A 27,421-nucleotide genomic window follows, 5' to 3' on the forward strand; every position below is an offset into this window, starting at 1 on the left:
TCAACACACTGCTTTCTTTTTAAAAGTTTATTTTTTTTTTAGAATTCATATGAAAAATGTCACTCCTGCATCAAATTGGACCAGTTTTCATATGCCACGTTTACAGATAACTTTGTCACACACAAGCTGCCGACTGTATCTTACAGACATTATGCTTTGAGTACAGTTGAGGCACACAAGCATCCCGGTTTCAGTACAATCACGCTCAGTGGAGCAGCACATTCCTCAAGCTGCATGTTACTGAGTTACCAGTGACCCAGCTGCACGACAGCGCACTGAACGGCTGAAGAAAAAAAAAAATGCAACATTTAACTCTTTTTTTTTTTTCCAGATTAACAAACCAGTAACCGCCGTTTCTGTGCCTTTCTTAAGTGGAAAATAATGACTCAAAGCTGCCCTGGAGCTGCCTGTGCCCTCCGCTCAGGCACTGAACTGTGGGAGTGTTAAACACACACACACATGCACGCACACCTCTCGCAGGAGAGAAGTGAAGTTGGCTTTATAATTAACTCTGTAATCTTCAGAGAGCTGCCTCTCTCTGTGGCTCTGTCACACACTTACACTTGTCAGGCACATTGACTGCAAGTATTGCGTAACTATTTTAATTTTTTTCAAGGGTCGTGTGTGTGTTTCCACTCAGGGAGAGTCGGGATATATTTTTTTGTTTTTTTGTGTGTGTTTTTTCTTTTTGTGTGGCTGGAGGAGGGTGGAGCGTCACAGTCTATGTCCTGTGTTCACTTCATTAGACTTTAAACGCCCTCCGGGGAGATGGTGGCTGCCTTTCACATCACGCCACCTGCAATTCTCATTACATGCAGCCCACTCACAGTTTCTCATACGCCAGCATCCCTCCACACTTCACACCAGCTCACACACGTACAGTACGGACGTCTCTTCACATGCTCTCTCCTCATGCTCTCAACACATACAAACATATACAGTATTGTATAAACCACTCACAACCGTTCACAAGTGCAGACGTGCACGTGGCACAAACACAGCATGTGGTCATAGGTTCCTTTTTTTTTTGCTTGAATATCAATTTTTCATACAGTTCACTGCTATAAATCATCCAGTCATCACTCATTCAGGCACATGTAAGCCAACAAATCGTTTTTTTCTCACTCTCTCATACGCACTCACTCTCTCGACGCATGCACACTCTTTTATTTGAGCCGCGCTTCATCATCCATCTGGGCTGTTCAGCCCTCCAAAATGCATCGAGACAGAAACTTGTTTATGCATCAATCATCGGCTGAGCTTAGCTCATTTAAACCTGCCGAGAGATCATACGACACACTGAACAGACACACACACACACACACACACACACACACACACACACACACAAACACACACACCACACACAATAGCAGACAGACCCTGCTGCCTCCACGGCTCCATGAGTCCTTCATGTGAGTCTGATTTTCTGTTTCCACTCCGGCAGCATCCCCCCTAAAAGGTCTCTGGCGCAGCCCTCACAGGTTAAACTTCACAACAAAGTGGCAGAGTGGTCTGCAATGTTCATCACACAGTCACTGGGGGGTATTTCTGGTCACTGGTGATACTGGACCCACCAGTGGGAGGCGGGCAAGGAGACTGGAGGGGTCTGTATCCTCCCTGAGAGGGGTCCAGGTAGGCTGTGGTAGTGGACACAGGGTGGGCGTAGCCGATGTACTGCGGGTGCAGGAACTGTCCCTGGTGAGGCATGATCTGCGTGGCCTGCTGGCAGTTGAGCACGGAGAAGTTAGTGGGCATGTTGACGAAGACGCTGGCATCAGGGGGCAGGCAGCAGGAGGCCTGAGCCCGCATGAGGGGAGGGGGAGCCTGGCGGGGCGCGGCGGGTGGAGCGGAGGAGCTGGACGAGGTGGCCGTGCTGGACTGGCGGGACGATGAACCTCTGGAGGTCCCCGCACTGGCCATCATGGGGATGGTCTCCAAGAGGCGACCCCCGCCGGCTCCTCCTCCTGATGCGCCTCCTGACGAGAGTTCCTGTTTGGGGCGGAGGCAGCGGCAGCAGCACACGGCCACCACAGAGCCCACCAGGATGAAGGCTACGAACACAGAGCCCACGATCAGGAAGGGCACGTAGATGGGCACTGCAGAGAGAAGGCAAAGACACACTGATGTTGAAAACACACATTCCGAATCTGCAATGTAGACTTCTAAGTTCAACATTAAAGGTGAGCTGAGTAGTTTTGGAGAAGAAAAATCAAATCAATGAAGCACTTCCTCTCCCGATCAAAATGTCTTCCCCCGAAACTACATGGTGCCCCTTTAAACTTCAAAAAGCAACACCGCCTCACACACACACACACACACACACACACTCACACTCCTGCTTCTCTGCCTGCATGTGAGTGGAGATTGGGTGAGACAGTGAAACAAAAGAGTGGGCACAGAGGAGTGTTCGGACCGGAGTGGAGGAATGAGAGGTGCACCGGGATCGGGTCCCCAGGGAGTCCCAGGCTCTCATTAGCAGTTATTAACTTTGTTTTGATCTGTTCTAATCCTCAGCGCCCTGCTGTGTCCCCAGCCTCGACCCTGCAGACCTGTGTGTGTGTGTGTGTGTGTGTGTGTGACATTCTTAAGACCGGCTGCCAGCAGATATTTGTGACCCTCTCTTTTTTTTTTTTTTCCTTCGGCTATTTATGAGCAAGCCTTTGAAAATAAGTTACTCAAGTTGAACTACAGTACTTGGCTCCCGCTTAAAGAAGGGTATTAAAGTTGACTGATTTAATGTCGAGGTTATTCAGCCCCTTTAAATCGAAGGAGTCAGCCAATTCCTTTCTCGCTCACCTTTCCTTTCTTTCTGTTCAAAACAGCAAATCAGAAAAGCGCTTGCGTAACTCTGACAATCCCACCAATCAGAGTGTCATCTGCTGGGTCAAACAGACTGACATTTTTATCCTTGACGATCTCAGGAGAAGCTCCAGCAGAAATTCTCAAACCGATCGACAATAACCTCCTTGTTTTTTGTTTTTTTTTTACATTTAGCTAAATAACGAGGGGCACAGAGTGAGTTTCTTTGGCCGAGACGGGGCGACAGGCGAGGTGAGGTCACCTCTGAGGTGTTTCCCCCCCCGACTTGTCCATTCCCATGCCAGCTCACACAAACACCTTACCAACACAATAACGGCCATGTTACATTACAAGTGATTAGTTGTGTTTTATTGTTCCCACAGGGTGTAGTTATTTTCCGCTTTGAATGTGCCCATGTGTTATGAGCTGTAACTGTATGCCAAAGAGAAAGAGAGCGAGAGAGAGACAGAGAGAGAGAGAGAGAGAGAGAGAGAGAGAGAGAGAGAGAGAGAGAGAGAGAAAGAGAGAGGTGGCAACTGGCTCCAGTTTCCTTTTGTCTCTTTGAAATACATCCACACGGCCTTGAGAAACGTTTCAGAATGCTCATCAAAAGTAAGCGAGGTATTAAATAGGATTACTGCGTGAAAACCTGTCCGGAGCCAGAGGACATTCGTTGGCCGTGGCGGTTAAATCCAGGTGACAGACAACAGAGGAGGCCAAGACACGGTGACATGAAACAGACCAGGACGTTGACCCGCTTCCCTTTGACAAGAAGCGGTGTCAACTTCAGAGGCTGACGTCCCTCCTTCCTGTAAACAGGTTTTAACAGGGACTCTGTTATGGCAACACATATATAAGTTACAAGCGCAGAAATGTCCCAGGGAGCCTCTGACTGCCCTCCTTTCCTGCACTTATATGGCTTCCAACTCGACATGACACACCGCTCCCTTCCCTTTTCTGCATGGATGATGAGGATTAGTAACTGCGAAAAAACTTTCGTCTTGTGTTACTTCATCCCTACTTTCACTGCAGACTGCAGAGCTCCCCTCCAAAACACTCAACTGTAAATCATTCATGGATTGGGTGAAACGCCGCTGAAAGTTCAGCAAATACAAAGGTGGAAGAAACACCCAGATTCTTCACTGTGGTACAAAAACCATGAGAGTAATCGAAGACTTCTTCGGTTAAGTCTTGCTTAAGTAAAAGTAAATAATACTTCATGGTGAAGCTAGTTGCAACTACTTTATATACTGTTGGGTAGATTAGCTTGATGGTTCTCAATCTAGGGGTCAGGCCCCCTCCCAGAGGACACGAGACAAACCTGAGAGGTCGTGAACGGGGCAGGATGGATCAAAATGAAGAGTCTACAGCCCAGCCAGCAGCTCTGTGAGGCTGAACTCAGCTCAAAAGCTGCTTTGACTTGTTTATACCGTGTTTTATCATGTCAAATATCAATGTGTAACTAGCAGTGATGGAATGTAACTCATAGAACATTACTCAAGTACTTGTACTTTACTTGAGTATTTCCATTTTCTGCTACTTTATACTACCACTCTACTACACGTCGGAGACAAATATTGTCCTTTTTATCTCCACTTTGTTTATTTGATAACTTAAGTTACGAGTTACTTTACAGATTACAGGCTGCATTCGGGCAGAAGTAGCACAGTTCTTCTTCTTATTTTTATTATTAATTCATTTTACCAGCAATCAGATAACAGAAAAACACAGATTGTGATTATCAGAAAGAGGCCAAATATCACATCTGATTGACCCATAGTTCACAGTAAACAGTACACATACGTGTAAACAGTCTTGTATAAAGTAAATCCTATATTTAAAAAAAAGTAAAGATATCAGGTTAAAATATGACTCTGGTAAAGGTGAATGTCCCCCATACAAATAGTACAAGTAAAAGTAAATTACACATATATTTACATGTATGTACAGTATATACTATATACTTCGGCTTTAATCAGATCATTACTGGCCCTTTTCAGATCATCAGAATCAGTGTTGTTGTTTTTTAATCTGATTAACCACAAAATGAATACATTTAAAACTCTGATACTTTGGCTCTGATGCAGCCTGTAATCTGCAAAGTAACTTGTGACTAAAGTTATCAAATGAGTGTAGAAAATTTAGTGGAGTGGAAGTGTAAAGTACCAGGAAATGGAAATACTCAAGTAAGTTCTCATCTCGTGCACATGCCGCCTGAACCCTCCTATTGTTCCCTGGCTGCTGTCACTCCTCCACACCTGTTGCTGCAGTTGAGCTGTGGCAGCCATGCTGCAGTAACAAAACCCCCTCCTCCTCTCCTCTCCTCTCCTCTCCTCTCCTCTCTCTTAAGCTCTTGTTTTGGGCACAGTCTTTGTGGCTGCGCTGGCTGGACTCTCCCTCGTCTCCAGCTCTTATCCCACGGGGCATTCTCCTGTTCCTAAATACCATATGTTCCTTCATGTTGAGCACATTAATAATTTCCTGCCTGTTATCCATTGACATCGCAGCGTGTATCTTTCCCCTGGATGATTAATAGGCTGCGAGCATATGAGAAATGAATGAAATGCACAGGCTGAGCTGGGCGCTTGTATGAAAAACAGACAGAAAAGCTGCTTTTCTTTAAGTTGTGTTGGCCGGAGGCCACTGAGTGAAATGTATATACCACTTCCTGCGGTGATAAGGCATGATAGTCTTAGCAAATGACAGATTATGCTGTAGCTGGAGGTCCTAAAGAGGGCATGCAATCCTCCAGGGAAGCATGAAGTAAGCCTGTGTTGCCCTTTTTTTCTGATGTCCAGCATTTGGCTATATTTTACTGGAGTGCTGCTATCGACTTGTTGATCTCTTATCCAAGATATGATGCAGCTTCAAGGGGCTTTATGGTGGATTTATTTATGGGAATGTCAGTGAGGATGGATGGGGAGCCAGGCTGGAGGAAGACTGTATGCAAGTGAATAACATGGGTACTATTTAGCCCCTAAGTTCTTTAAATGATGCTTTTCTTTAAATGCAGTTCGGTGTGAATCCCCTGACAGCCCAAAGACACCAGAGAGACTGAGCCTGGAGGAGGGATGGGATTCTAGGAAATGATACATAACGCGATTTGTGTGTGGGGTTCTTTTTTTTTATGAGCAGAGCTGTCAGCGCCTTTTGGTGCAGCCACTGTCCAAGATCCGGTCAAGTCCAAACTTGATCCCCGTGGGGACAGCGTGATCTGAGCCCAGCAACCCCCCTCACCCTCCACCCCCTCCTCTTTGCACTGTTACCAGGCCAGAACAAACACGGCTATTTATAAGTGCAGCACGGCACAGTTTGCCATTTGTGCGCGCAGTTAACTGGCTTTTTGGAGGAGTCTGCTGCCTGTCTCCTGCGCAGCTGTCGTTGCCAAACCGGGGCAGGCGGCAGATGAACCTCTTTAACAGGGAGATACTGTTGGGTTTATGAGAGGAAAACCGAGCCTTGTAGCAGGCCTGCAATTTTACTATCAAATTTAAGACATCCTGTGCATGCGCCCCGGGCATGCCGTCAACACACCGAGTATTTACATTTATTCATAAGCCCCTTTTATTTTGGAATAAAAACCTTAAGAAGAGAAGTTTGGCCGAGCAACAGGTCATCTTAAAAGTCTTTGATATATTTTACGGTCTTTCTCTGACACACACAGTAAAGATTTGATGGGGGTTAACAGGCTTTCATTGTGACAGTTTACCTCCAAGCAACATCCAGGCCACCGGCATCATTAAATATCATAATATGTTGTGCATCATTCTCGTGTGATTGTGTCTCTCTTTTGTTTCATCTAGTACTGTCTACTTTTAATGATGCCCAACACGAAATTTGTGCCAAAAGTTGTAAAAAACAAACAAAACAACAACAACAACAACAACAACAAAAAACAGTGGAAGTTGTGGGTTTATATACCTGCACCAGAGTCCTTGTTCTCCTTGTTATCTGTCCCGGGCTGCGGAGCCTGCCGGTCGTTATCGCAGCTGCCCTGATCCAGCCGTGCGTCCGTGCTGGAGCAGCAGTAGCGCAGCTCGCATTTCCCGCAGCAGATGATCGAGTCCACGCCGTCGATCTTCTCCGGACATTGGAAGCCTTCCTTCCACGCGCCCTGGGAGTCCTGCCATCCGTGGCAATACTCCCCGCTGGCTTTCACGTCGATGATGACCAGGAGAAGAGTCACGATCACGGTGACATACATCGGGAAGCCTCCTCCCCACATCCTCGGCCAGGTGGAGCGCGGCCGCACGCCGGCGCACTGACACAGACAGAGGGGCTTTCACTCCCCGCGTCTTACCTCACCTGGCGAGGGGAGTGATGCGGTGGGTCGGTGCGGTGCGGGGACCTGAGGGGGTGAAGTGAGGGAGCAACAAACCACTGAGGAGCTGTCATTTGTTAGAGGAATCCCGTGCGTAATTCCGATCTCCAAAAGTGGCTCCGCGGTGTGGGTGATTATCCAAGAGTTGTACGACAAAAACAAAAATAAAGATGCTGTTGAAAGTGTCACAGGAATGATACGACCTTCAGTTTCACTGATACTCCAGTTGATAAAAACCAGGACTAAATGATCTCCACGGCAGAGAGGCTGCTCATGTCTCCTTCTGACTCTCGGACGCACAGAAACCAACACTTGTAGCCTTGAGATCCATGTCACTCCCGAGACCCCTCGCCGCCAGCCCCGTGCGCAAGGATAACTTTACAAACTTCACTGGCTTGGTGCGCATTGTCGGGCATCCAGAAGTCAGCCAGACAAGTCCGGGTCAGATTTAGCCCGACTGAACTAAAGCGCCCAGAGTCTGTCCTGCCTCGAGTCAGAGTGAGAGCGGGGTGTGTTGGTTAGTCAGACGCAAACACACATCCCCCTTAATAGAGTTAAGAAAAGTCTAAACTAACAGTGTGAAGGCGCAAAAAGTAGAATGGAACTTCCGGTTGACACTTTTAAAAATAAAACCTAACACAGCCTACAATGTGCACTTTCCACTTTGAGCAGACATTTTTGGGACAGTAACAAAGTGATTATTAGAAAATGGTTAAAAAAAATTAAATAATCCAAATAATTTGTTTATTTAAAAAATACAGTTTTTTCCAGTATCATCCAAACCAGACCTTAAGTGTGTAGCCTACAACTTGAGGAATTTTCAGTTCCATCCATCTTTCACGTGTTTCAGAAATATTTATTGTGATTGATTTTTTTTTTTTTTTTTTTTTTTTGCAACACTGAAGGTTCGGTTGAGTGCAATTGCCTTTATACACATTTTCAATGCTTGACATTGATCCTTCAACCTACCTATTGGTTGGTAATGGGTGAGAAACACGCAGGAACACCAAACAGGAAGAGTAAAAATGTATAAAGAAAAAAAAAAAAATAGGTTATCTTACATATACACGTATATGTACAAATAATACATACAAATAAAGCAATAATAATAATAATAATAATAATAATAGTTATTACTATTTCCATATATTTGTAAATTAAACTTCAACTTTTTAATTTGCCTCTTGTTAACTTTTGTCAACCACCATTCACCAATAACCATGCTTTTATTGTGAACGCATGTACATTCATTTGCGGTAAGGTATTGTTGCTGACTTCACACAGCTTCTCCCATCCTTCTGTGTAACAGTATGACAGATTTGTTCTGGTGCAATTGCCCCAAACTCGCATTAAACTTATTCAGACGGAGCTTTGTGCTGAATCCTAACAACAGTCAGATGTCTTATTGTGAAAAGCACAATAAGAATTTTGGCAGTCTGCCTCTGCGCCTGCAACATCCTCCTGTTTTACATGGTGACGATGCCATCTAGTGGAGTTGGCAGATAATTGCTCCTTTGAAACGTCTGTCAACACCACCAAATAAACTAGGTTAAAACATATATAAGTTAGTAAAAGACAGCTACAGCCACTTTGCAGGTTAGGATTTTTCCATAGTTTATATTAACAGTGGTGGAACACAATGGTGAAGCCTATGTTTGCTAAACACGTTTAAGTTTTCTGTACTTTAATTTACATTTTGAGTCATTGTATAAGGTAATACAATTCTTTGCATCGCTATAGGTTTAACTAACATTAGTATATCCACTTGCCTATATGTACCTAAGTGCTTAATTATTCCCTCAACCTACAACTGTTAAAAACTTCTTACATTGTAATGTGTAATATGATGTAATTCAGCTCCATGAGGATTTTACTTTTAATGTACTGTACTTTTAAGCCACATTTTGAATGCAGTACTTTTACATGTAATGGATTCATTTTACACTGTAGGACAACCAGCCTAGGAGCATATTAAATTGTCACTCAACCAGCTACAACAAACGCTTAAACCCATCATTTAGCTAAATAAGGAATATTTATATATTTCAGCTGTATTGTTATGCTAATGCTTTATGCTAATTGTGTGTTATATGTCTTTAAAGGAACCCTCTTCCACGGCTGAGTCCCATTGCTTGTCTGTACTTCATTTCCCATCATGCCTTGCCGTCAAGCGGTGTCCGTGGCAACAGCACAGGAAGTGGCGCGCAACGGTTGAAAAAGTGTCACACAACAAACTGAGGAGGTTTTCATGCTCTTCGACTTCGTCAACCATTACACCGTGGTGGCAAAGTTATACACAACCTGAGCTCCTCTTTATGTCCAACTTTAAACGTAAGTTTTTCCATTATATGACTAGCAACAAATAGCGAATGTTACTGGTCAGTAAACTGCTAAGTTAACTGTCCATTAAGCTAGTTTAGACACATGACACTCTGGTGTAATAAGCTAACGCTAAGTGTGCACATGTGCTAGCTACACTTAAAACAACGGTTTCTCCAACATAGTCTCTTTTCATACTGTCTGGGAACAGATGTCGTTTGTGAGAGTGGGACGTCCACAACAGCACACCAAAGGAAAACGGCCTGTTCGCCCCAAGAAGGCAGCAGCTCCCAGAAGAGAGTGGGTGGTGAGTACTGACAGCTGTTCATCTGTTGAAAAGTATGACTAATGACTTATGACTAATCATTTACAGTGGCTCTGTTATGTGCCTTCACAAGTTGGCCAAAGTAATGCTGTAGTTGAGAGAATAGTAGTCCACACATTTTTCCCTTGAACATTTGTCCCCTTAAAGTTCTATGTTTCTTTTACTGAAATAAAACATCGTCTGTACATTTTGAAAGCAGTGAAGTAATGACAGCCCTCTCTTGTTGGTTTTTCAGAGCACTGTCAATGACCTGTCTGTGCACAAGCTGACACCTGCAGAGCTGGTAAGCTTATTAGTTTTATGCTACTGTTGCATCCCATAGTATACAATCTGATAGCACTTGATATTTTTTTGTGAGTTGATACTACTTAAACAATTAAAACTGTAATTTTCAGGCAGCATTTGCTTGTCTAATTGTAATTCTGCTTCAGAGCCATCGTCATGAGATGCACAAGTCTCACAACAAGGCTTCAGCTCAGTGGGAGCTGAGAGAGAAAGCCCTACAGCGCCGCTTTAGACACCCTGGGAGCCCTGCACCGCTGGACCAGGCCAGCCTCAGCATCATCAGGGAGGTGTGTGTGTGTGTGTGAGACAATTTTTCTGTTACTTTTAGTGTCTTCCTTGCATACTTTTATTGTTTTAGAAGAAATATTGTTTTGCTTGTTGAACAGAAATAGAGTATTTTAAGGTGGAAATAACACTGAAGCTCTTCCCCTTTATCTGCTGGTGATGATGATCGTTTTGATATGTTTTACTGCCGCAGGTGTTCTCTGACCAGCTGCTGCTGCAGGATGTCCTGGCTCGTTCTGACAGAGCCATGGCTGTGGTCAAAGACTTGTTTGGAGATGCTCCACGTAGGCAGACCGGTAAAAAAACTCTGTCATGTTTTACATACATTCAGTGCTAGGTGTCTTAACTAGGTTGTTCCCCATTCCCTGCTTGTAGACGAAATTGACTCAGTTTTAAGAAGATATTTTTCAAGATGATTAGATGTCAACTATTAAACTAGTTGAGATGTTAAAACTTTTTTGGTTGCATATAGGACACCCCAGTGTGACAATGGCTCCAAACTGTGACTCTGGCTCGGTGCTGCCTGTGCTCCAGAGACCAGATCCTCCTACTCAGCTGTCGCTGCTCAGCCAGTCGATGATGGACCAACAGGTCTGTCTGTCAAGATAACATCAGGCATTCATGTCTCATTTGTTTCTTTTTAATATTGAACAATACAAGTGTCTTCTTACTTCTGGGTTTTCCCTTTTTCAATTAAAGATTTCATCCGGTATTCATGCATTTATATGTAATATGGTTATTTTCAGGCTCTTAATGAAGTAGAAGCTTCAGAGGAAGACTACACTGATGAAGATATTTGTCGTACTGGCAGTTCAGACAATTATGTAATCCAAAGGTACAGACAAGAAATTCTGACTAACTCTGAGATAAGAAACTGATATTTTGCTCTTTGTTCTAACATGTGAAACTTTTACTCACTGCTACATTACCACTATATTGCTCGTGATACCTTTCCTTGTAGGGCCAATCTACGAAAAATGAAGGCAAAGTCACGGGGTAGATCGATACAGAAACAGAAAGTTTCTCATCACAACTCTGACCAGACAGATGGAGATAATGTTCCTGTAACCCCCTGTGCATCAGGCAGAGCACTGGACCACGCCGGTAGGATGAAAAAATTGGTTCCTTTCAAGAAGTTGTAAAGTGTTTTGTTTCATGCAGTATTTAAAAACAAAATTATAATTTTTAATGAAATATGTGAAATCTTTTTCCACAAAAAAACACATTCCAACTTGTTCAGCTCTAAACGCCACAATGGCTGTCCAGCGTGTTCAGTCTAGGCAAAGCCAGTCAATGGAATGCAAGGAAGAACCGTCGGTCCTGGTTTCTCAGGTCCTGAACCCTGAGCTGCCGATCAACCAGTCAGGTAATGTCGGGGAGTTTTCTGTTCTTCAGTGTGTCTTGTCTTGTCTAAATGTCATCATATGAGCTGCTAAATACTAAAACAAAAAAAGAAATGTGTGTTATGTGTTTTTCAGGTAGGATCAGTAGTCACACCAGCAGAACCAAGAGGTGTGTTTCCCAGAGTTTAGAGCTGAATGGCTCCTCTGTTACCTCTCTCAGTGGGGACCAGTCCAGTCTGGGCCTGCTGCAGGCCATGTTGGGTCAGGTGGAGTCAGACTTGGACACTCTGAGTCCTGACACGGAACCAGCCTCAGCACAGAGTCAAAAACAGAACAACAAACAAGGCCTCACTGGATTCTCTGTTGCTTTGGTCTCCACTCTGGGACGCTTGGTGCACCTGCTCAAACAGGTATAGTAATTAAGTACACACTCATATGGTGGTTGGCTTTGCTCTCAGGAGTGTCTCTAAAGTTTTTAATATGATTTTTTGTTGATCTCATTAAGGTTGTGAATATTTTAGTCATTATTAAATTATTTTAGTTTGAAGGTTGTAAGACTAAAGCTGTAATTAAAGGACCATACATGTTGCCCATTCAGGGCTCTTTGTATAAAAAGCACTTTTTTGTGAGATATGTCTCATATTTCAGCTCAGTATTAACTCAATGTTTGACACTTAACTATAAGATCTTAAATTTCATGACATCCATTAAACTTCACTGTACATAGAGGGAAGAGGAAGCTCACAAAGAGGCTCAGGAGAGGAGAAAACTGGAGGAAGAGTTGAGAGAGCAGCGTGGGCTAATTGATGCTCTCACTGCTGAGATGATGACTCTGAGAGAAGAGGCCGCTGCCCTGCAGGTGAGACGGAGCTTACCACATGGTTTGTCACTAGTTTGTTAACCAGATTCCAATTGTACTGATAAATCCTGTTTCCCTCTCTTTGGTTCCTCTAAGGCTGGGCTTCAGCAGCAGACAGCAGAGCTGGAGCAGAAGTTAGACACAGTGGTGCTGGTGATGGGAGGACTTGGACTACTGGAGGCACATGAAGACTCATACCAAAGTGCAGATGACAAAGCTGCTGGTTCGTTAAGTGTGTGTGTGTATATGTGTGTTTCTTTCTATGGATATTTATGTAAATAGTAAGTAGTAATTTAATTTTACATGTACGTAAACAGTGTGTCAGTCTGCACCTGTTCCTGAGCAAGATCCTGAGCAACGAAGACCATCTGTGTCTCCTGCTGTGCTGCTCTCCCCACCTCGACAGAGAGACAACTGGCAACAAATTCCTGGTAATAGCCTGGTTGTTTTTATCTGATTTAATCCGTATGCCCTCATTCCAATCTTACGCAGTCAGCTGCTCTCCCCCCTCTTTTTCAGTGACTCATCCTATACCACCACACCAAAAGCTCCCCTCGGTGGATATCCCATATTCCTGTGAGGACGTCCAGTCCCATAGTCCAGCCTCCAGCCTCACTAGCCTTCCTCTCCTCAGCTTGCCCTCCACTTCCTCATTATCACTGACCTCTGACCCTCTCGGTTCACGGCTCTCTCCAGAGGCCATTCTGGCTGAGATCGCCCAGCTGAGTAGACAGAACGACCTGATCAAGGCCCAGCTTAGCCAGGCTAGGTGCATGGGGTCAGGGGTTGCAGGATTGCCTAACAGCAGCACTGGGCAGAGGAGGTCGAGCTCCGGCAGCACAGGAAGAATCACACCCCAAAGTGTTGGAGAGAGGAGGTTGTCAGTGTCCAGCAGCACAGGGAAAAGGAGTGAGCAGGTCCAGGCTGCTGAAAAGGAACCAACTAATCAGGTGAGAATAAAGGGTGACTTTATCCAAAAAAATATATATATATTTAAGTGTGTTTACAGGTCTTTTTGTGATGCTACTGCATATGTGTAAAAAGTCTTGTCTTGTGAAGCCTTTTTTTTACAGTCACACTCCTATAACATGGTTGGGCTCATTATGGACAGTAATCAATATAGCAGAGCCAGAGATATCACTGTTTATGTTCCTCGCATTCTTTCTCCTTTTCAAAACCTGGCTCCTACTTTGCCCAAAATGCAACCTGACCACTAAATGACATCACACAATGTATTGAGAGAGGTTAACAACATGCAGAATTTTCCGTGTGTAAGATCCAACCCGAGGTTTTCACAGTATTGAGGGTAATGATCTGAATTAACAAAGGATTCGTTTTTATTCTGTTCATCTTCAGGTAACATCTCCGAACATCCTCCCTGTGAGCAGCGTGGAGCAGCGCCTCCTGGAGCTCAACAGGCAGAGTGCAGCAGCGAGGGGTCGACTGCTCGAGCTCATTGAGCAACAGAAGCCAAGCATTTCAACCAAAGTTTCTCCCTCTCATTCCCCCATCCCACCTTCTGCCTTCAGCCCACAGTCCACAGGTATGGTGGCTTCTCCTGACGAATCTTGGTTTATCTGTGTGAATGCCTGTAAATAAAAAAACTTGTATAATGTTTTTCTCAGGTGGAAGTCCAGAGGTGTCCATGCTGCTGCCTGAACAGGAGCTCCTCTCACAGACTGGTGGTGGTGGTGAGAGAAGGTGAGTAGCAGTTTTAGATGAGAGGGATGTTTCCTAAAGAGGCATCAGTTTTCCACATAGAAGCAGAGATGATTCTCAAACATGTCACCAGACTAAACCAATCTTTTAAGTCTCTTAATACAAACAACTTTTTTTTCACTGTCTAAGAAGGTGCAGACCCTGCATCTGCTGAAATAATCAGGCAATTATACTTTGTTGTCAACAGTAATGCTGCATAAGAGTTGGATAGATCTTTATTGTCATCATTATAAAACAACAAAAGTCAATTTAGCAGCTCTGCAACAGTGTGTGGCATAAAGTCATAGAGTGACTAACCCTTCAAGTTAAATTTAAGCTGATGTATTATCTAATTTGTTATAAAGCATGGAATGTAGGTTTGGATCTGATTCCGGTTTGGATGAGAGGAGAGAAATGTTTGATGCAGGAGTGAAATTCTAAGATTTGCTGTAAATTAAAGTTGAATCTCACCTTTTTTGTTATAGCTCATCACCCCAAATTCCCCCATAATTAGTAATGACATTAAATAATATATTACACATTATGCATTATTATTATATTTCAGATATGCTGGTGGAGGAGAAGCCAGGGATGGAAAAACACAGGTAGGCTATGCACATTCACTAACAGGCACGGACTGTCAAAAGTGGGAAAGAAATGTTGTTTTTTAGGCTTTGTTTTTGTTAATTAGAGATGGCCTCCTCCTCTACAGCTGTAATGACTACTACAGCCACTAGAGGTTGCCACGTAACAACAAACGTAAATATTGTTTGTAATGACCTAAGGATTTTTCAGCTTATGTGGTTGTTTTATTTTTTGTTTGTTTGTTTTATCAGGAGGGTGGGCTCACATTGTGCATGAGAGCGATGTATTGTTGTTGGCTTTAGTGTACCTGCGCAGTAAATCTTGTGTGTTTGATATACAGGAATGTTTATCCTTCTTGTTATGCTGTTTGATTTGAGTTTTCCTGTACTGTAAATCCAGATGAATGTAGGCCAAAGTCTGAACCTGCTACAATACATGGAAGTATTCAGGTTTGAGTAAATCATTCCCACTTGAATCTAAAAGTCTTCCACACCTTTTCTGTTCCCACCACAGATGGAGAAACAGAGAGGGCGAGAAGGCTGGTTTGCTTTGTCCACTCATGTGCGATGACAAGAAGAGGCGTCAACCAGAGGACCCTTACTGTTTACTTTTTAGTATTATATATGTTGATTTTTAAATGACTCAGTTAAATTAAATTTTTATCATGACATTTTTTTCCTGAAATATTTTGATTGTTATACACATCACATTTCTTTATTACAGTGTGGGATGATCTGCAGGTATATCTACAACAAAACACTCAAAAAAAGCAACATTACTGAATGAAAGGCTTCTTTCTTCACCTCGGTGAAGTTGGTTTTTAGGTTGGATATTGGACAGACATTTACTCTGGAGACACCCAGTGGCGTCTCTTACTTAGTTTCACCCAGTGTTGGCAGCAGGAAGATGGTTAGCTCGCCTCCCAGAACCTTTCAATGCGCTGGAGGCTGACTAAGAGCCTGTCATTAAATTGCCCTACTGTTTGATTTACACAAAAACAATATTTCTTCATTCTGACTTGATGCTAGTTTTTGTTGAATTTAAGCGGAATTTTTATTTTTCATTAATATTTTAAAGAAAAGTCTGCATCTAACTAAAGTTATCAAATAATATAATGATTAAAAAAGTGCGATATTAGCTTCAAAATGTAGGGGACAGTTTAAAATAGCAGAACATGGACAAGTACAAGTAACTCAAAAGTTACTTAAGTAGGCTACAGTTAGTAAACTAGTTAAATTCCCTCACTAGTAATACTGTGTGTGTGTGTGTGTGTGTGTGTGTGTGTGTGTGTGTGTGTGTGTGTGTGTGTATTATGTGTGCAGTATGAAATCGTGCACTGCAGTCCAAAAGTCAGCAGATGGCCACCTTGAGTCATTTATCATATCAGAGATGGACAACACTGAGTGAAAGAGCCTCCATCTTTTTTATTTATTTATTTAAACATGTACTATATCTATTCTAGAATACGAACATCATGGTATAGAGAGACTATAAGGAAATATAAATAAAGAAAAATAACAAGATGCAAGAGTAAGTAAGAAAAAGATATATGAAATAAAATATTTACAAGACAAATAAATATGTCTATTAAAACATTGATACGTGACAATTATATATATTTATACATATACAAATGGAAATACTACTAGAAATAGAGATGTACACTATACCTACCTACTGTGTAGAAAGTATTGAGAAACACTGCAAGAGGTACCATAACTAACAGTATTAGTAAATGCTACAACAAGCTCAGGTGTAATTAATCACTTTAGTGGCTCACAGGGAGTCATGATTCATTAATGTCATCAGTAACACCTGCACCTGTTCTCATGCTGTAAAAGGCAAAGTCAAAAAGTCTGTTGTGATGTCATACAAAGATAAATGTTTGCGGATGCGTTGGTGAAAATTGAAATGATACCATCATTGTTTTATCAGTTGCAGTAGTAGTAATTTTTCAATTATTTTATAATGTTTTCATGTGGTCTGTATTACCCTTGTTTCCTTAAAGGCGTCAATGATAAACATCTTTTTATTTGAATTTGCGTTATAGTCTGGGGAAGATCCGGACACATGCCCAGGGCCTCCCTGCCACTAGGGGCCCATATAACAACCTAAAACAATCTTCAATTTAAAACTTAAAGCAGCATAATGTTGAAATTTTGTGCAAGTTATTTTGTTTGTTTACCAAATATCAAAGTATCTATAGAGGGAGCCTTGAGAAATACAGTCCGCCCAGTTTAATCTCTCTGTTTGATCTGTCCCTGTCGTAGTATTTCATTAGGTTGAATAATTTGATTATTCTGTATTAATTAATTAATTCTAGTGACCCTACTGTAACATGGATTTTTTTTTTTTTTTACTCTTCTCAACAAAACATTTTTTCTCTCTTTTGAGCTCTTATTGGACAGTTAATCATGAGGGTTTACACAGAAAGCAGATTTAGAGGCGGGTATAATATGGACAAAGGTCCACAGCTGGATTACAACCAGGGACGTCGTGGTTTCATGTAATGCTTCTAAACCACAAGGTGCCCCTGAAACAACACGTCTTTGACTCCAGCCATTCAGCGGCTGCTGCTCTTCTGTGCAGCTCCTTGTGGCCTAAATCAAAAAGCCATAAATAAGTGGTGGTAAGCTGACTCGTTTCCACTTCAGGTAGTGTTTGCTGAGGGCTTTAAGGTTTTCGGGGGTGATGCTGGAGTAGGACGAAGAGCACTTGAGTTTTCCATTGAGTCAGGAGTGCTGTGTGGGTGACGACAATGGCCAGCAGGGAAATCAAAAGGAGTAAATATTGCAGATAATAACAGGATGGAGACATAAAGGGGCCAGGGACAGCAGCCGTAAACGTGGGGTCAGAGGTCGCCGTGGAGACGCAGGGGGAGGCGGGCGGGGCTTATTGTGCCCGAACCGGCTGAGTGAAGGACGGGGTGAATGGGGATTAACCCCACCCCAGTGCCTCTCAATGCCCCCCTGCTCCACTGCAGGGCCTTGGTAAGGTTCCCATGTGACTCCCCCTCCCGACACCACCACCACCACCACCTCTGTGCCTCTAAACAGCCTCAACCTCCTCCTTTACTCCTCATACACACATATTCACACATGCATCATGCAACTTATAATAGAGGGATGAAAAGTCAATTGATTTTAAATCAGGAGCTTTTTTTAAATGTGCATCCAGTGAGACTGAAGCATGCTCAAGTCACACACACACACACATAAACAATGACGTGGGGGTGTAGCGGGGGGACGGAGGGGGGTAGTTTTCTTTACCCATTTAAATCTGCCCCCACTTCACCCCAGTGAAGGAGGCTGAAGTCACTCAGAAAAACACACACACTAAAGTTTGTGCACACACTCGCACACTATTGCCTTTGATAGTGTCCAAAGTGACGTCGGCTTTGTCAGACAGTCGTCAAGACTCTGCAGGGACCTGAGCAGTATCTCGTTTATCTCTAGAGAGAGAAAGACATTAATAATCTTAACTAAAAAACGTCATGAGCTGTTGTTATGAGATGTTATTTGAGCTATAATCACCCCTGAGCTTTAACGGGATAGATTTATCATTAAACTGTTCTTGTTTTGTCTAGTCAGTAGAAATGGTTGTGTTTCTCAAGAAAGCACTACCTCTGTAGGTTTATTTGAAGATTCATAAAGGTTCAGAGAGGAAGTGTAATCTACATGTTTTTTTATTTTACTTCCCTTAAAGGCTCATTATGTAGTTTTGGGGAGGGAGTTTTAATCAGGAGAAAAAGATCTTCATTGACTGACTTCTCTATGCCTAAACATGCTGAATAAACAAACTGTCTTTGTTTTCATTAGTGAATAAACTGAATAAATAAACTGACCTTAAAGGACAACAAAGTTTCATACTGCTTCACTTTGTTTATATTTGGCGGACCCTGCCACCTTTCAGACATTGTTCTAGACCTTGTTTTCCTCTGAGAACATTTTTTCAGTTATGGTAAAAACAAATATTTCTTAATTTTAATATTGTAAATATTAAAATTCTGAGTTTGAATTTCTCCTCCAAAATGACATAGTGCCCCTTTAAATGTTGCAGTGTGGCTATGAAGCCACAAGAGGGCAATATTAATGTATTCCAGTATCTGAATTTTGGACCTTCAGGAGTTACACTCAAGTTTACTTCATATATTTTATTATTTTTACTAAATGAAAATGTAAAAGATCATAGAACACAACAGTAGTAGAATCGAAACCCCACAACTGCTAATAATGACAGCAATATGAAATGTTCTTTTTAAGAAAACACGGTAATGTTTGCATCCAAGCATCAGTCAGTTATGATGTACATTATTGTCCCAACTTTCAAAATATGTATGGAAAACAAACAGGAGTTAAACACGTCCTCACTGTAGATCATAGTAGTGTTGTTGCACCATTGGAGCCATTTTGTGAATGAATTCCGCTGCTTTCTCACCAAACTGCTTTTTAAAATGTCTCAGGCTTCAGAACCAGCGTGGTGTGACATGTGCGTGACGGAGAAGCTGCATATGTGTTTGCACGTGTGTGTGTGTGTGTGTGTGTGTGTGCATGCATGTGAGTGGGTGCCCATATGCGTAGGAGTGCACTCCACAGCTGTGCGAGGTTCTGATCTGAAGCAGGCTATTGCTTGCTGTGAAAATATTATTGCAAGTGTTTATTATTGCTTCGGTGTGAAACAGTGGGAGTGTTGTGTGCGCTGCACGGGCTGTGTGGAGGGATAGCGGTGGTGGTGCTGGTGTCAGGCGGTTGAAGCGGGAGGAGGTTGGGGGGGGGGGGTTCTCTCCTTCTCCTTTCTCCTCCTCACTCTGTTTCCCACCGGCCAGCCCCCGGCCTGTGGCCCATTGCACCCTGGGTAATGGGGAGGCCTATTGGAGTTGATTAGTTCCGGCTGGATCCCAGATAGAGTTCTGACAGGCAGGAGAAACGAGCTCTCAGCGTGACCCCCCACTTCCCCCCCACACACCCCTGTCTCAGGCACAATGGGCAAGGCAGGGGAAGGGCTTTTTAAACAACTGCAGCTTCACTCTACTCCCCTGCCGCCCCCACCTCGGGCCCAAAACTGGGCCATTATTACCACAAAAACCACATTACACTCCTGCGCAGATTCAACCTTTCACGTGTAGCCATTGTGGGCATGTGTGCGACGTTTAAGTCTTTTTCTCACAAAGTCAGTGTCACGGGGCCTTTTGCATGTTTTATGAGCGCCGCACGAAGGCGAACGCTTTTGCGGACGCAGCGTGCTCAGCGTGCCTCCTGAAGAATCGGATCAGCCACGATTCATTGTACCAGCCTCGAACAAACCACCACGTCCACCATGTTGGACACCTGTGGCACAAACTGACGTCCATGAGACACATTCCTCAGCAGAGCAGCATCATTCACACACTCTCCCTCCCCTCCATCCTCTTTATCCCCCCCACCCCTACCTCCCGCTCAACCACCCCCCTCAGATCCTCTCTTCTTTCTTCTTCTCTCCCTTTTCTCTCTCTCTCTCTCCCTCTTTCTCCACACATAATTGATTAAGGGCCGTTTTCATAAATCAATTTGGGACGCACATCAGTCAGCCCTGAATGGAGGAACCCCCCTCTGAGCAGCGGTATTAATCTACCTCAGCATGCCCTGCCACTCTCACTTACACACACACACACACACACACACACACACACACACACACACACACGGGTCTGTATGGCTTGTTTTCTTTACTTTAGGTTTTGGCCGTTGCAGGTTGCCAAACATGAAATATACAAATGTTTTTCAGCACTTTTTTGCAGACAGTACGACCTGGAACAGGCAATGTGACAGACGCACACACACAATTTCCACTGAGTCTGAACACTGTTCTCGCTGTTATGAAGAAAACCGGAGGAGAAACGTGGGTGTTTTGAGGGGGTGGGAGGGGGGCTGATGGATTATAAAGGACGACAAAAGCAGAGGCAAGCAAAATAAGTGTTTTTTTTTTTTTATTTGTGCTCGTGATGAAAGTCCAATTCTTTCCATGTGTCTTCGCTGTACATCCCTAAACAAACAAATATGTTGTTTGTACACTCAGCAGTCTGTCTCCAAGACGGATCGCGTCTCACTGCTGTTTATAATTACGCCTGTTTAATTGTCATTATTATTAAGTGACTTCATCGCTCTTTCTCTCTCTCTCTCTCACTCTCTCCAAGTCGAGGCTGTTGTTTTGGATGTTTTGATATTAATGTAACCATGACACCACCCTTTTCATTAGGGAAAACCCTGCCAAGTTGCAATGGATTCTGGGAACATGAGCCTGCAACAGCTGCAAGTGATATGCCTGACTTTTCCCTCTCTCCCCTTCAGTCTGGATTTTCTTACACTATGCCCCCTTTTTCTCTCCAACTTTTTTCCTTCACCTTGATCTTTTGTTCTTTTTTTTTTTTAATTACCTCCTTTGTACCCCCGTTGCTCCAGCTCTATTTGTTTCTTGTTCTTTTACCTTCCCTCCATCGTCCCCCCCTCACCCTCACCCTCACGCACCCCCCTCGCCGCCGCCTCTCTCCGTGCTCCGGGGTGTTGGCTTTAGTGGTAGTGAAAGCTGCTTTGCCTTAAAAAACAGTTTGTCTTAATGAGAAGGGGGGGCCCCGGCAAGGAGAGAGGGGGTGGAGGGTCACAGCTGAAGCCAATTGCGTCCCTTTCCTGTCTGAGGTGCTGCGGGCTGGGGTCAAGCTCAGGGTCACGCTGCCCTGTCACTCCGGCTGGGTCCTGGTGCCGGTTCTGAATTGCCGCCAGCGTGTGTGTACAAGACAGCGTGTGTGTTTTTGTGCGAGTTAAGCGAAGAGGGGCAGGAGTCACATCTGTTTCTGATCCCCCAGAAAGCCTTGCTCTCCGGACCTGGAGGTGCTGGCGTGCCTGTGGAGGACTGCGAGGGAGAGGGAGGCGGGGGGGGGGGGGGGGGGGGGGGGGGGGGGGGGGGGGGGGGGGGAGGAGGAGAGGGCGAGTGTACGGTCACACGCACACAGTATGTGTCGGGGACGATGTGGTGCGATGTGGCCGTGCTGTTTTTACAGCCACCTCCTCCTCCACTTCCTTCCACTTCTGCCTCTTTGACATTTTCATTTTGAATGGAGTCAAAAACACTAATTCTTGTCATCTGTTTCAGGAGCCTGAAAGAAATGGTTCAACATTTGGGCAGTGTAGTTATTTGCGTTCTTGCTGAGAGTTAGGCGAGTTAGCCTAGCTCAGCCCAAAGACTGGAAACAGAGGGAAACAGCTAGCCGGGCTTTGTAGAGAGCTCATTGATTTCCCAATTCTACAAAAACCTCAATATAAAAATGACTTGTTGTGATTATACAGGCGGTTATGGGCCGGACTATTTCTTGGCCTGGATCAATACCTTCCTGTTGCCTGGACTCCACAAGACTTGTTTGCATCACTCGACATTTTAAAGTTTTCACTCTGGTTTTTGTTCAGGCTCAAGAAACAAAATAATACCCAGATAATTAGTGAGTTTAAAAGGCGGGGTTGTGGTGGATCTTGTTACCTTGGACAAGGCGATGCAAGCTGTCCAACTCTCAGCATGAAGACCAATAACCGGAATTTCCCCAAATATTTCTGCAGGACTTCGTGCAGAGTCAGGATTAATATTTCTCCTGCTCCTCTCTGCTCCTTATCCGATGCTTATGCTTAATGGCTAAGTGACTGAATTGTCTATAAAGTTGCTGATCAATACGTAAGCAGGGAAGTTATAACACTATCCGTCAGATGCTCTATGTCTGGATGACTTTTTTTTTTTTTAACCATTTGAGCTTCCCACCTGAGCGTGACATCAGAGGAACATGGCTGCCGTGTGAATATCGTTCATTGCTGATGAAAATTTATCTATGTGACTCTACGTTTGCCATCTTCCTTCATTTTTCTCTCACTCTCTTCTTGAAGTTACAGCAACCAAACATTCTTCAGTTTGTGTGCGCCCTCTTCTTCTTCTTCTTCTTCTCGCCAACACTGGCGACATCAAGACTTTTTTTTTTTTTTTTTGCTTGTGTACCTTTTTTAAAGCCATGACTATGTGTGAATGTCTCCCAACTGACTGCACTTTACACCCCGCTCTTTCTTTCCTCACCTCCACTACGTCCGCTCACTTCTCCCCTTCTTCTCCTCCTTCCTCCTCCTCCACCTCTCCCTCCTCCTCCTCCTCAGTCTCTGACAACGGGGAGAAGGTAAGTTTGAGATGAAACACCACGTCAGTCTTTGAACAGAGCCCATAAAAAAGGCGCATATTAACGAGCATGACTAACAAGCTGCAGGACCCGGAGAGCTGCATCACACCATGCACCACACACACACACACACACACAGACACACACACACACACCCCTGCATGATATAGTTTTCTTTCTCTCCCTCCGATGTCTTTTCTTCAGATGCAGCTTTTCTCCATTTTCACAGCTGTTTTTTTGTTTTGTTTTGTTTTGTTTTGTTTTTCAAAGCTGTGTCAAAGGATACAATCCAGTTAACTTCAACTTGGGGCATATTTCAGTGGTTTTGGCCACAGTCTCTATCGGCCGTGATAAGATTGTAGGCTACTCTGCAGAGTAATTGCTGAGATCTGGGAACGCTGAGTCAACAGCAAAGTCTGCAGAAACACCAGAGGTCAGGTGATTAGGCGGGTTGTAAACAAATCAAAAGTTTATCTGTTATCTCGACCACCTTATCTGGAGGTTAAACTGGACATGAGAACATGAGCTCAACAAAATCTCAGCTATAATTCTGACTTAACAGGAAAAGTACTGCAAGTAAATTGGGTCAAAGTTGAAAGGGGAAGACTTTTAACTGTGATGGTTCAATGCTGGACATTCTGGTTCAGAATTGTATTCTTTACCTTCGTTTGTCTTCTTTGTACACTTGGCTACTTGGGGATCTGATCAACTTGCTCCTCACGTTTCTTACCTTCTTATAACGTTTATATAATCTCATTGTTTGTGAGGACGCAAGACCTGCATGTTGTTTACCATGACCGCTCATGTCAACTTGACAGTTACAGAGTAGGCTTCGGAGCGTCGGGTCTGCCTGTTATTGTTGAGTCGCACTATTTGTGTTTGCTTTCATCACTCTTTTATGCTTCTACCATGGGTGAGTAGGCTACATAGTTACATACATTAATCTCTCCAAAGTGTGTTTATTGTTTACATGTCTGACTTTGTTGCCCCGTAGACTCTGAGCCTACAAAGTGATCGACACAGATCTATACCATTCTGCTGTCTGACTTCCTGCCTGCCTGGCTCGGTCTGCTCCGTGCAGCTTCACGCGGCTTCTGCCATCTTTCATCGAAAATAGACTTGCCGCATATTTTCTGTGGAGAGCTTACACCACGCGCCGTGGCACCGCGCAAGCATTGTCTAAGATGGCCGTGATTAGCTCTGGCAGCCATCTCATGGCTAAAAGATGACGTAGACGTAGGCTGGTGTAATCTAGTTGGTAGCCTACGCTGTGCGCTAGCTTGTACCATGTCTTCTCAGTTGTCGCTTGTGGCCTCAGGTGCTGCTTTCTGTTTAGCTAAAGTTACAGAATCTCGCTTTAACTCCTTGTGAGTTATAGAATTAGTTTGACATTTCAGGAAACAAACCACTTTGCTTTCTTGCTGAGAGTGAGACGAGGAGATTGATATCACTACCATGTCAGTACGGTAGCTAAACATAAAGCTACAGCAAGCAGCCAGTTAGATAAGCTTAGCTAAACAGTTGGAAACTGCTAGCAGTTCTCTTTTCTACCATCTAAAGCTTACTAATAACACAATATGACTTGTTCAATGCCAGTTGGCGGTTTTGTTATCTTTAACAAAACTACAACTAGGCCTGCTATGCTAACCAGCTACTTGCTTTAGCCTACCATTTAACAAATGGACATGAGAGTGCTCTTTCTTTCTGTCTGATTCTGTTTCTCTGTTTCTCTATTTTCTTCTTGCACACACACACACACACACACACACACACACACACACACCCACACCCACACACACACACACACACAGCTCTTTGCTATGACACACACTTATATCCCCCAGTCACCATTTCACAGTTCCAGACTCTCCGCTCGACACACCTGAGCCAATAAAGTGGAACCTTCTTGCCAGGAAAAGCTATTTCATTCTGCCTCTGCCCTCCCCCATTTCTCCCCCCTCTTTTCTCTCCTCCCCCTTTCAGTCCCTGAGGCCCCTAAAAACTGCCCCGCACTTAACTTCTCCCAAACCCCTGAGCACCACCATGTCCACCATCGCCCCCCAATCCTTCCCCTGCTCCCCAACTCCTCTCTGGCTTCATCCTGGAGGGCCTAAAGCCACTGAGCATTTGAACTCCTCCCTCCTCCCCCCTTTTCTCTCTCTCTCTCTCTCTCTCTCTCCCCCTCCAGGCTACTCCGGAGAGGTTCTTTACAGCCCTGTCATCCTTGCCAGAGCAGTAAAAAACACATCTGGAATCACACTCTACGTTCTACGCTCTCACCCCGTGTTTAAGAAGCCCACCCTCCCCTACCTCCCCGCTTCACCCCCCCCTCCCTTTCCCTCTTTCCTCACACACACACACACACACACACACACACTCATGGCGAGGGCCACGCCGCAGGAAAAACACTCCCATAACGAGCTACAAACACTGAAATAACACAGTTACCCTAAGTGAGATGTTTCTAATGAGGGCTGGAGAGGAGCGTGACAGAGAGGCACACATTTTGAGGGGGGAGAAAAGGGGGGAGGAAAGGACACCATGAAACAAGACGTAGGCATGTTGGATTTGACTGTATTCATCCACCCACACAGTTAGCCGAGGCCATTTTGGATCGTGGTCAGTTTCCCCTCCCTGCGCTTGTATTCTTTCACAAGAGCAGTTTGTTGTACGACCCCGTGTTCGCAGTTTTTGGGCTTTTGTGTGAGAAAGTGTCTCCCGGTCTGAGGCGTGACTATATATACATTTAATAAGGGCCTGTGCGGTGCGGTAATGGGCGGTTGGGCTCGGCCATGGCACGGGGAGGAAATGTCAGCAACAGATACAGAGCTAAGAGAGCGGAGAGAAAACAAATTGATTCCCTGAAATTGCCACCTCATCTGCTCTGATTGAGACTTGTGCGAGGCAACTGAGCAGCAGCATTTTCTCATGCACTTTGTGTGTGTGTGTGTGTGTGTGTGTTTCCAAGCTTATGAACCAATTGTGTGTGAGAGTCTGAGCGATTGTTCCTCTCCCTCTGTCTCAATTTTCCTGAACTGGCTCCAGTGATGGATAATAAAGGCTCAAGAAATCCTCCGGCTGTTTCACTCTCCCTCCTACTTTCTTTCTTTCTTTCTTTCTTTTTTTTTTTTTTTTACAGTGCAACTTAATCAGGATGACGGAGAAAAAAGAGGGGATTGATTGGGGGAGTGCGTGTAGGGGAAAAACATAACTCCTCCTCTTTCACATTTTCTTGAAATGGAGTTTTAGTAAAAAGAGAAGAGGAATAATTCCCGCAAGAGGAGATTGGATTTCATTTGGAGCCAAAGAAACTTTTAACCAGGACCATGTGCCACTTCTTAGCTGGTTTGTGTGGATGTATGTACATTTGTGTGTGTGTGTGTGCGTGTGTGTGAGTGAGTGTGTGTTTTAGACGGTGGGTCAGGTTTCGGCGCTGAGGGGAGGTGCTCGGTGCTGCGAGCGAGGGAGAGAGAGAGAGACCGAGAGAGAGAGAGAGAGAGCAGTGCTGCGGTAGGTAAATAGGGCCCTGACCCAGGCCTGCCAGAGGAACGCTCTCCTCTCCCTCTGCCAGAATCTTTTTTGTTTTGTTTTTGTGTGTTTTTTCCCCCTTCTTCTACTTCTTCTTCTTCTTCTTCTTCTGCAAGACTTGGGGGGTGAGGGTGGAGTATAGGTGGAAAGGGGGGGAGTGTGTGTGTGTGTGTGTGTGTGTGTGTGTGTGTGTGTGTGTGTGTGTGTGTGTTGGGGGGGGGCTGCTATTAACGAGCACCATCGTTTTTCTAATTAGTGCTTAGGGGAATATTTTCTTAAGGACTGCCGACCCTCCCTGCAGAGCTTTTTGGGGGAGAAATGTGCGTGAGCGTGTGCGCGTATGTGTGTGTTTCTGTCTGTCCTTGTGTGAACAATATGTGTGTGTGTGTGTGTGTGTGTTTATTCTGCTTTTTCTTTCCCCTCTTTGCGAACTGTATTTTCTCCGCGCCCAGTTGATTTATTCATTACTTTTTCTCCGTTCACACACACCCCCGTCGCACCCTGAAGGTATGGATGGGCAGACACACACACACACACACACACACACACACACACACACACACACCGTCACTCACTCTCTAAGCTTGCAGTTCATTAAATCCAGGGGTTTCAGATCCCCTCTCCTTCCTGCATTCTCAGAGCTCAAGAGCAAAGGAAACTTTCCTTTCTCTTTTCTTCCCTCTCTAAACTTTCTTTTCTCTTTTCTTCCCCCCTTTTCTGCTGTTTCTTTTCAGCGAGTCTGCTGCTCTCGTCCTCGCTTTGATCCCCCTCTCTCATCCCCCCCTCCCCTCCCCTCCTCACCCCTCCCAGGGCCTCTAGCCAGCTCACTGGAGCGGTTTCCTGAGTCTGCCCAGATTAATGAGTGTAAGTTAGTGTGTACGTATGTGTG

General features: G+C 44.4%; 2 protein-coding genes across 3 annotated transcripts; one reads left to right on the top strand and one right to left on the bottom strand.

The window, feature by feature from the left end:
- Positions 1 to 17: 17 nt before the first annotated feature.
- shisa2b (shisa family member 2b) lies at positions 18 to 7,656 on the bottom strand. Its single transcript, XM_030397527.1, has 2 exons — positions 6,724 to 7,656; positions 18 to 2,099 (listed from the first exon to the last, which is right to left on the bottom strand). Exons 1-2 carry the CDS (start codon positions 7,025 to 7,027, stop codon positions 1,528 to 1,530), a joined length of 876 nt encoding a protein of 291 aa, XP_030253387.1. The 5' UTR covers positions 7,028 to 7,656; the 3' UTR covers positions 18 to 1,527.
- Positions 7,657 to 9,292: 1,636 nt separating this feature from the next.
- Positions 9,293 to 15,492, top strand: spice1 (spindle and centriole associated protein 1). Of its 2 annotated transcripts, none has more exons than XM_030397581.1 (18): positions 9,293 to 9,454; positions 9,654 to 9,749; positions 10,003 to 10,050; positions 10,199 to 10,339; positions 10,531 to 10,633; positions 10,810 to 10,928; positions 11,084 to 11,172; positions 11,299 to 11,441; positions 11,578 to 11,703; positions 11,792 to 12,090; positions 12,408 to 12,539; positions 12,636 to 12,762; positions 12,857 to 12,970; positions 13,059 to 13,489; positions 13,896 to 14,082; positions 14,165 to 14,240; positions 14,803 to 14,842; positions 15,336 to 15,492. In XM_030397581.1, the coding sequence occupies exons 2-18, from the start codon at positions 9,654 to 9,656 to the stop codon at positions 15,390 to 15,392; spliced, it is 2,328 nt and encodes a 775-aa protein (XP_030253441.1). In that variant the 5' UTR covers positions 9,293 to 9,454; the 3' UTR covers positions 15,393 to 15,492. The 2 variants fall into 2 exon arrangements, with proteins under 2 accessions (XP_030253441.1, XP_030253442.1); XM_030397582.1 differs by having other exon boundaries at positions 11,816 to 12,090.
- Positions 15,493 to 27,421: the final 11,929 nt, after the last annotated feature.

The sequence above is a fragment of the Sparus aurata genome, chromosome 19 (genome assembly GCF_900880675.1).
Source record: "Sparus aurata chromosome 19, fSpaAur1.1, whole genome shotgun sequence".
Classification (NCBI taxonomy): Eukaryota; Metazoa; Chordata; class Actinopteri; order Spariformes; family Sparidae; genus Sparus; species Sparus aurata.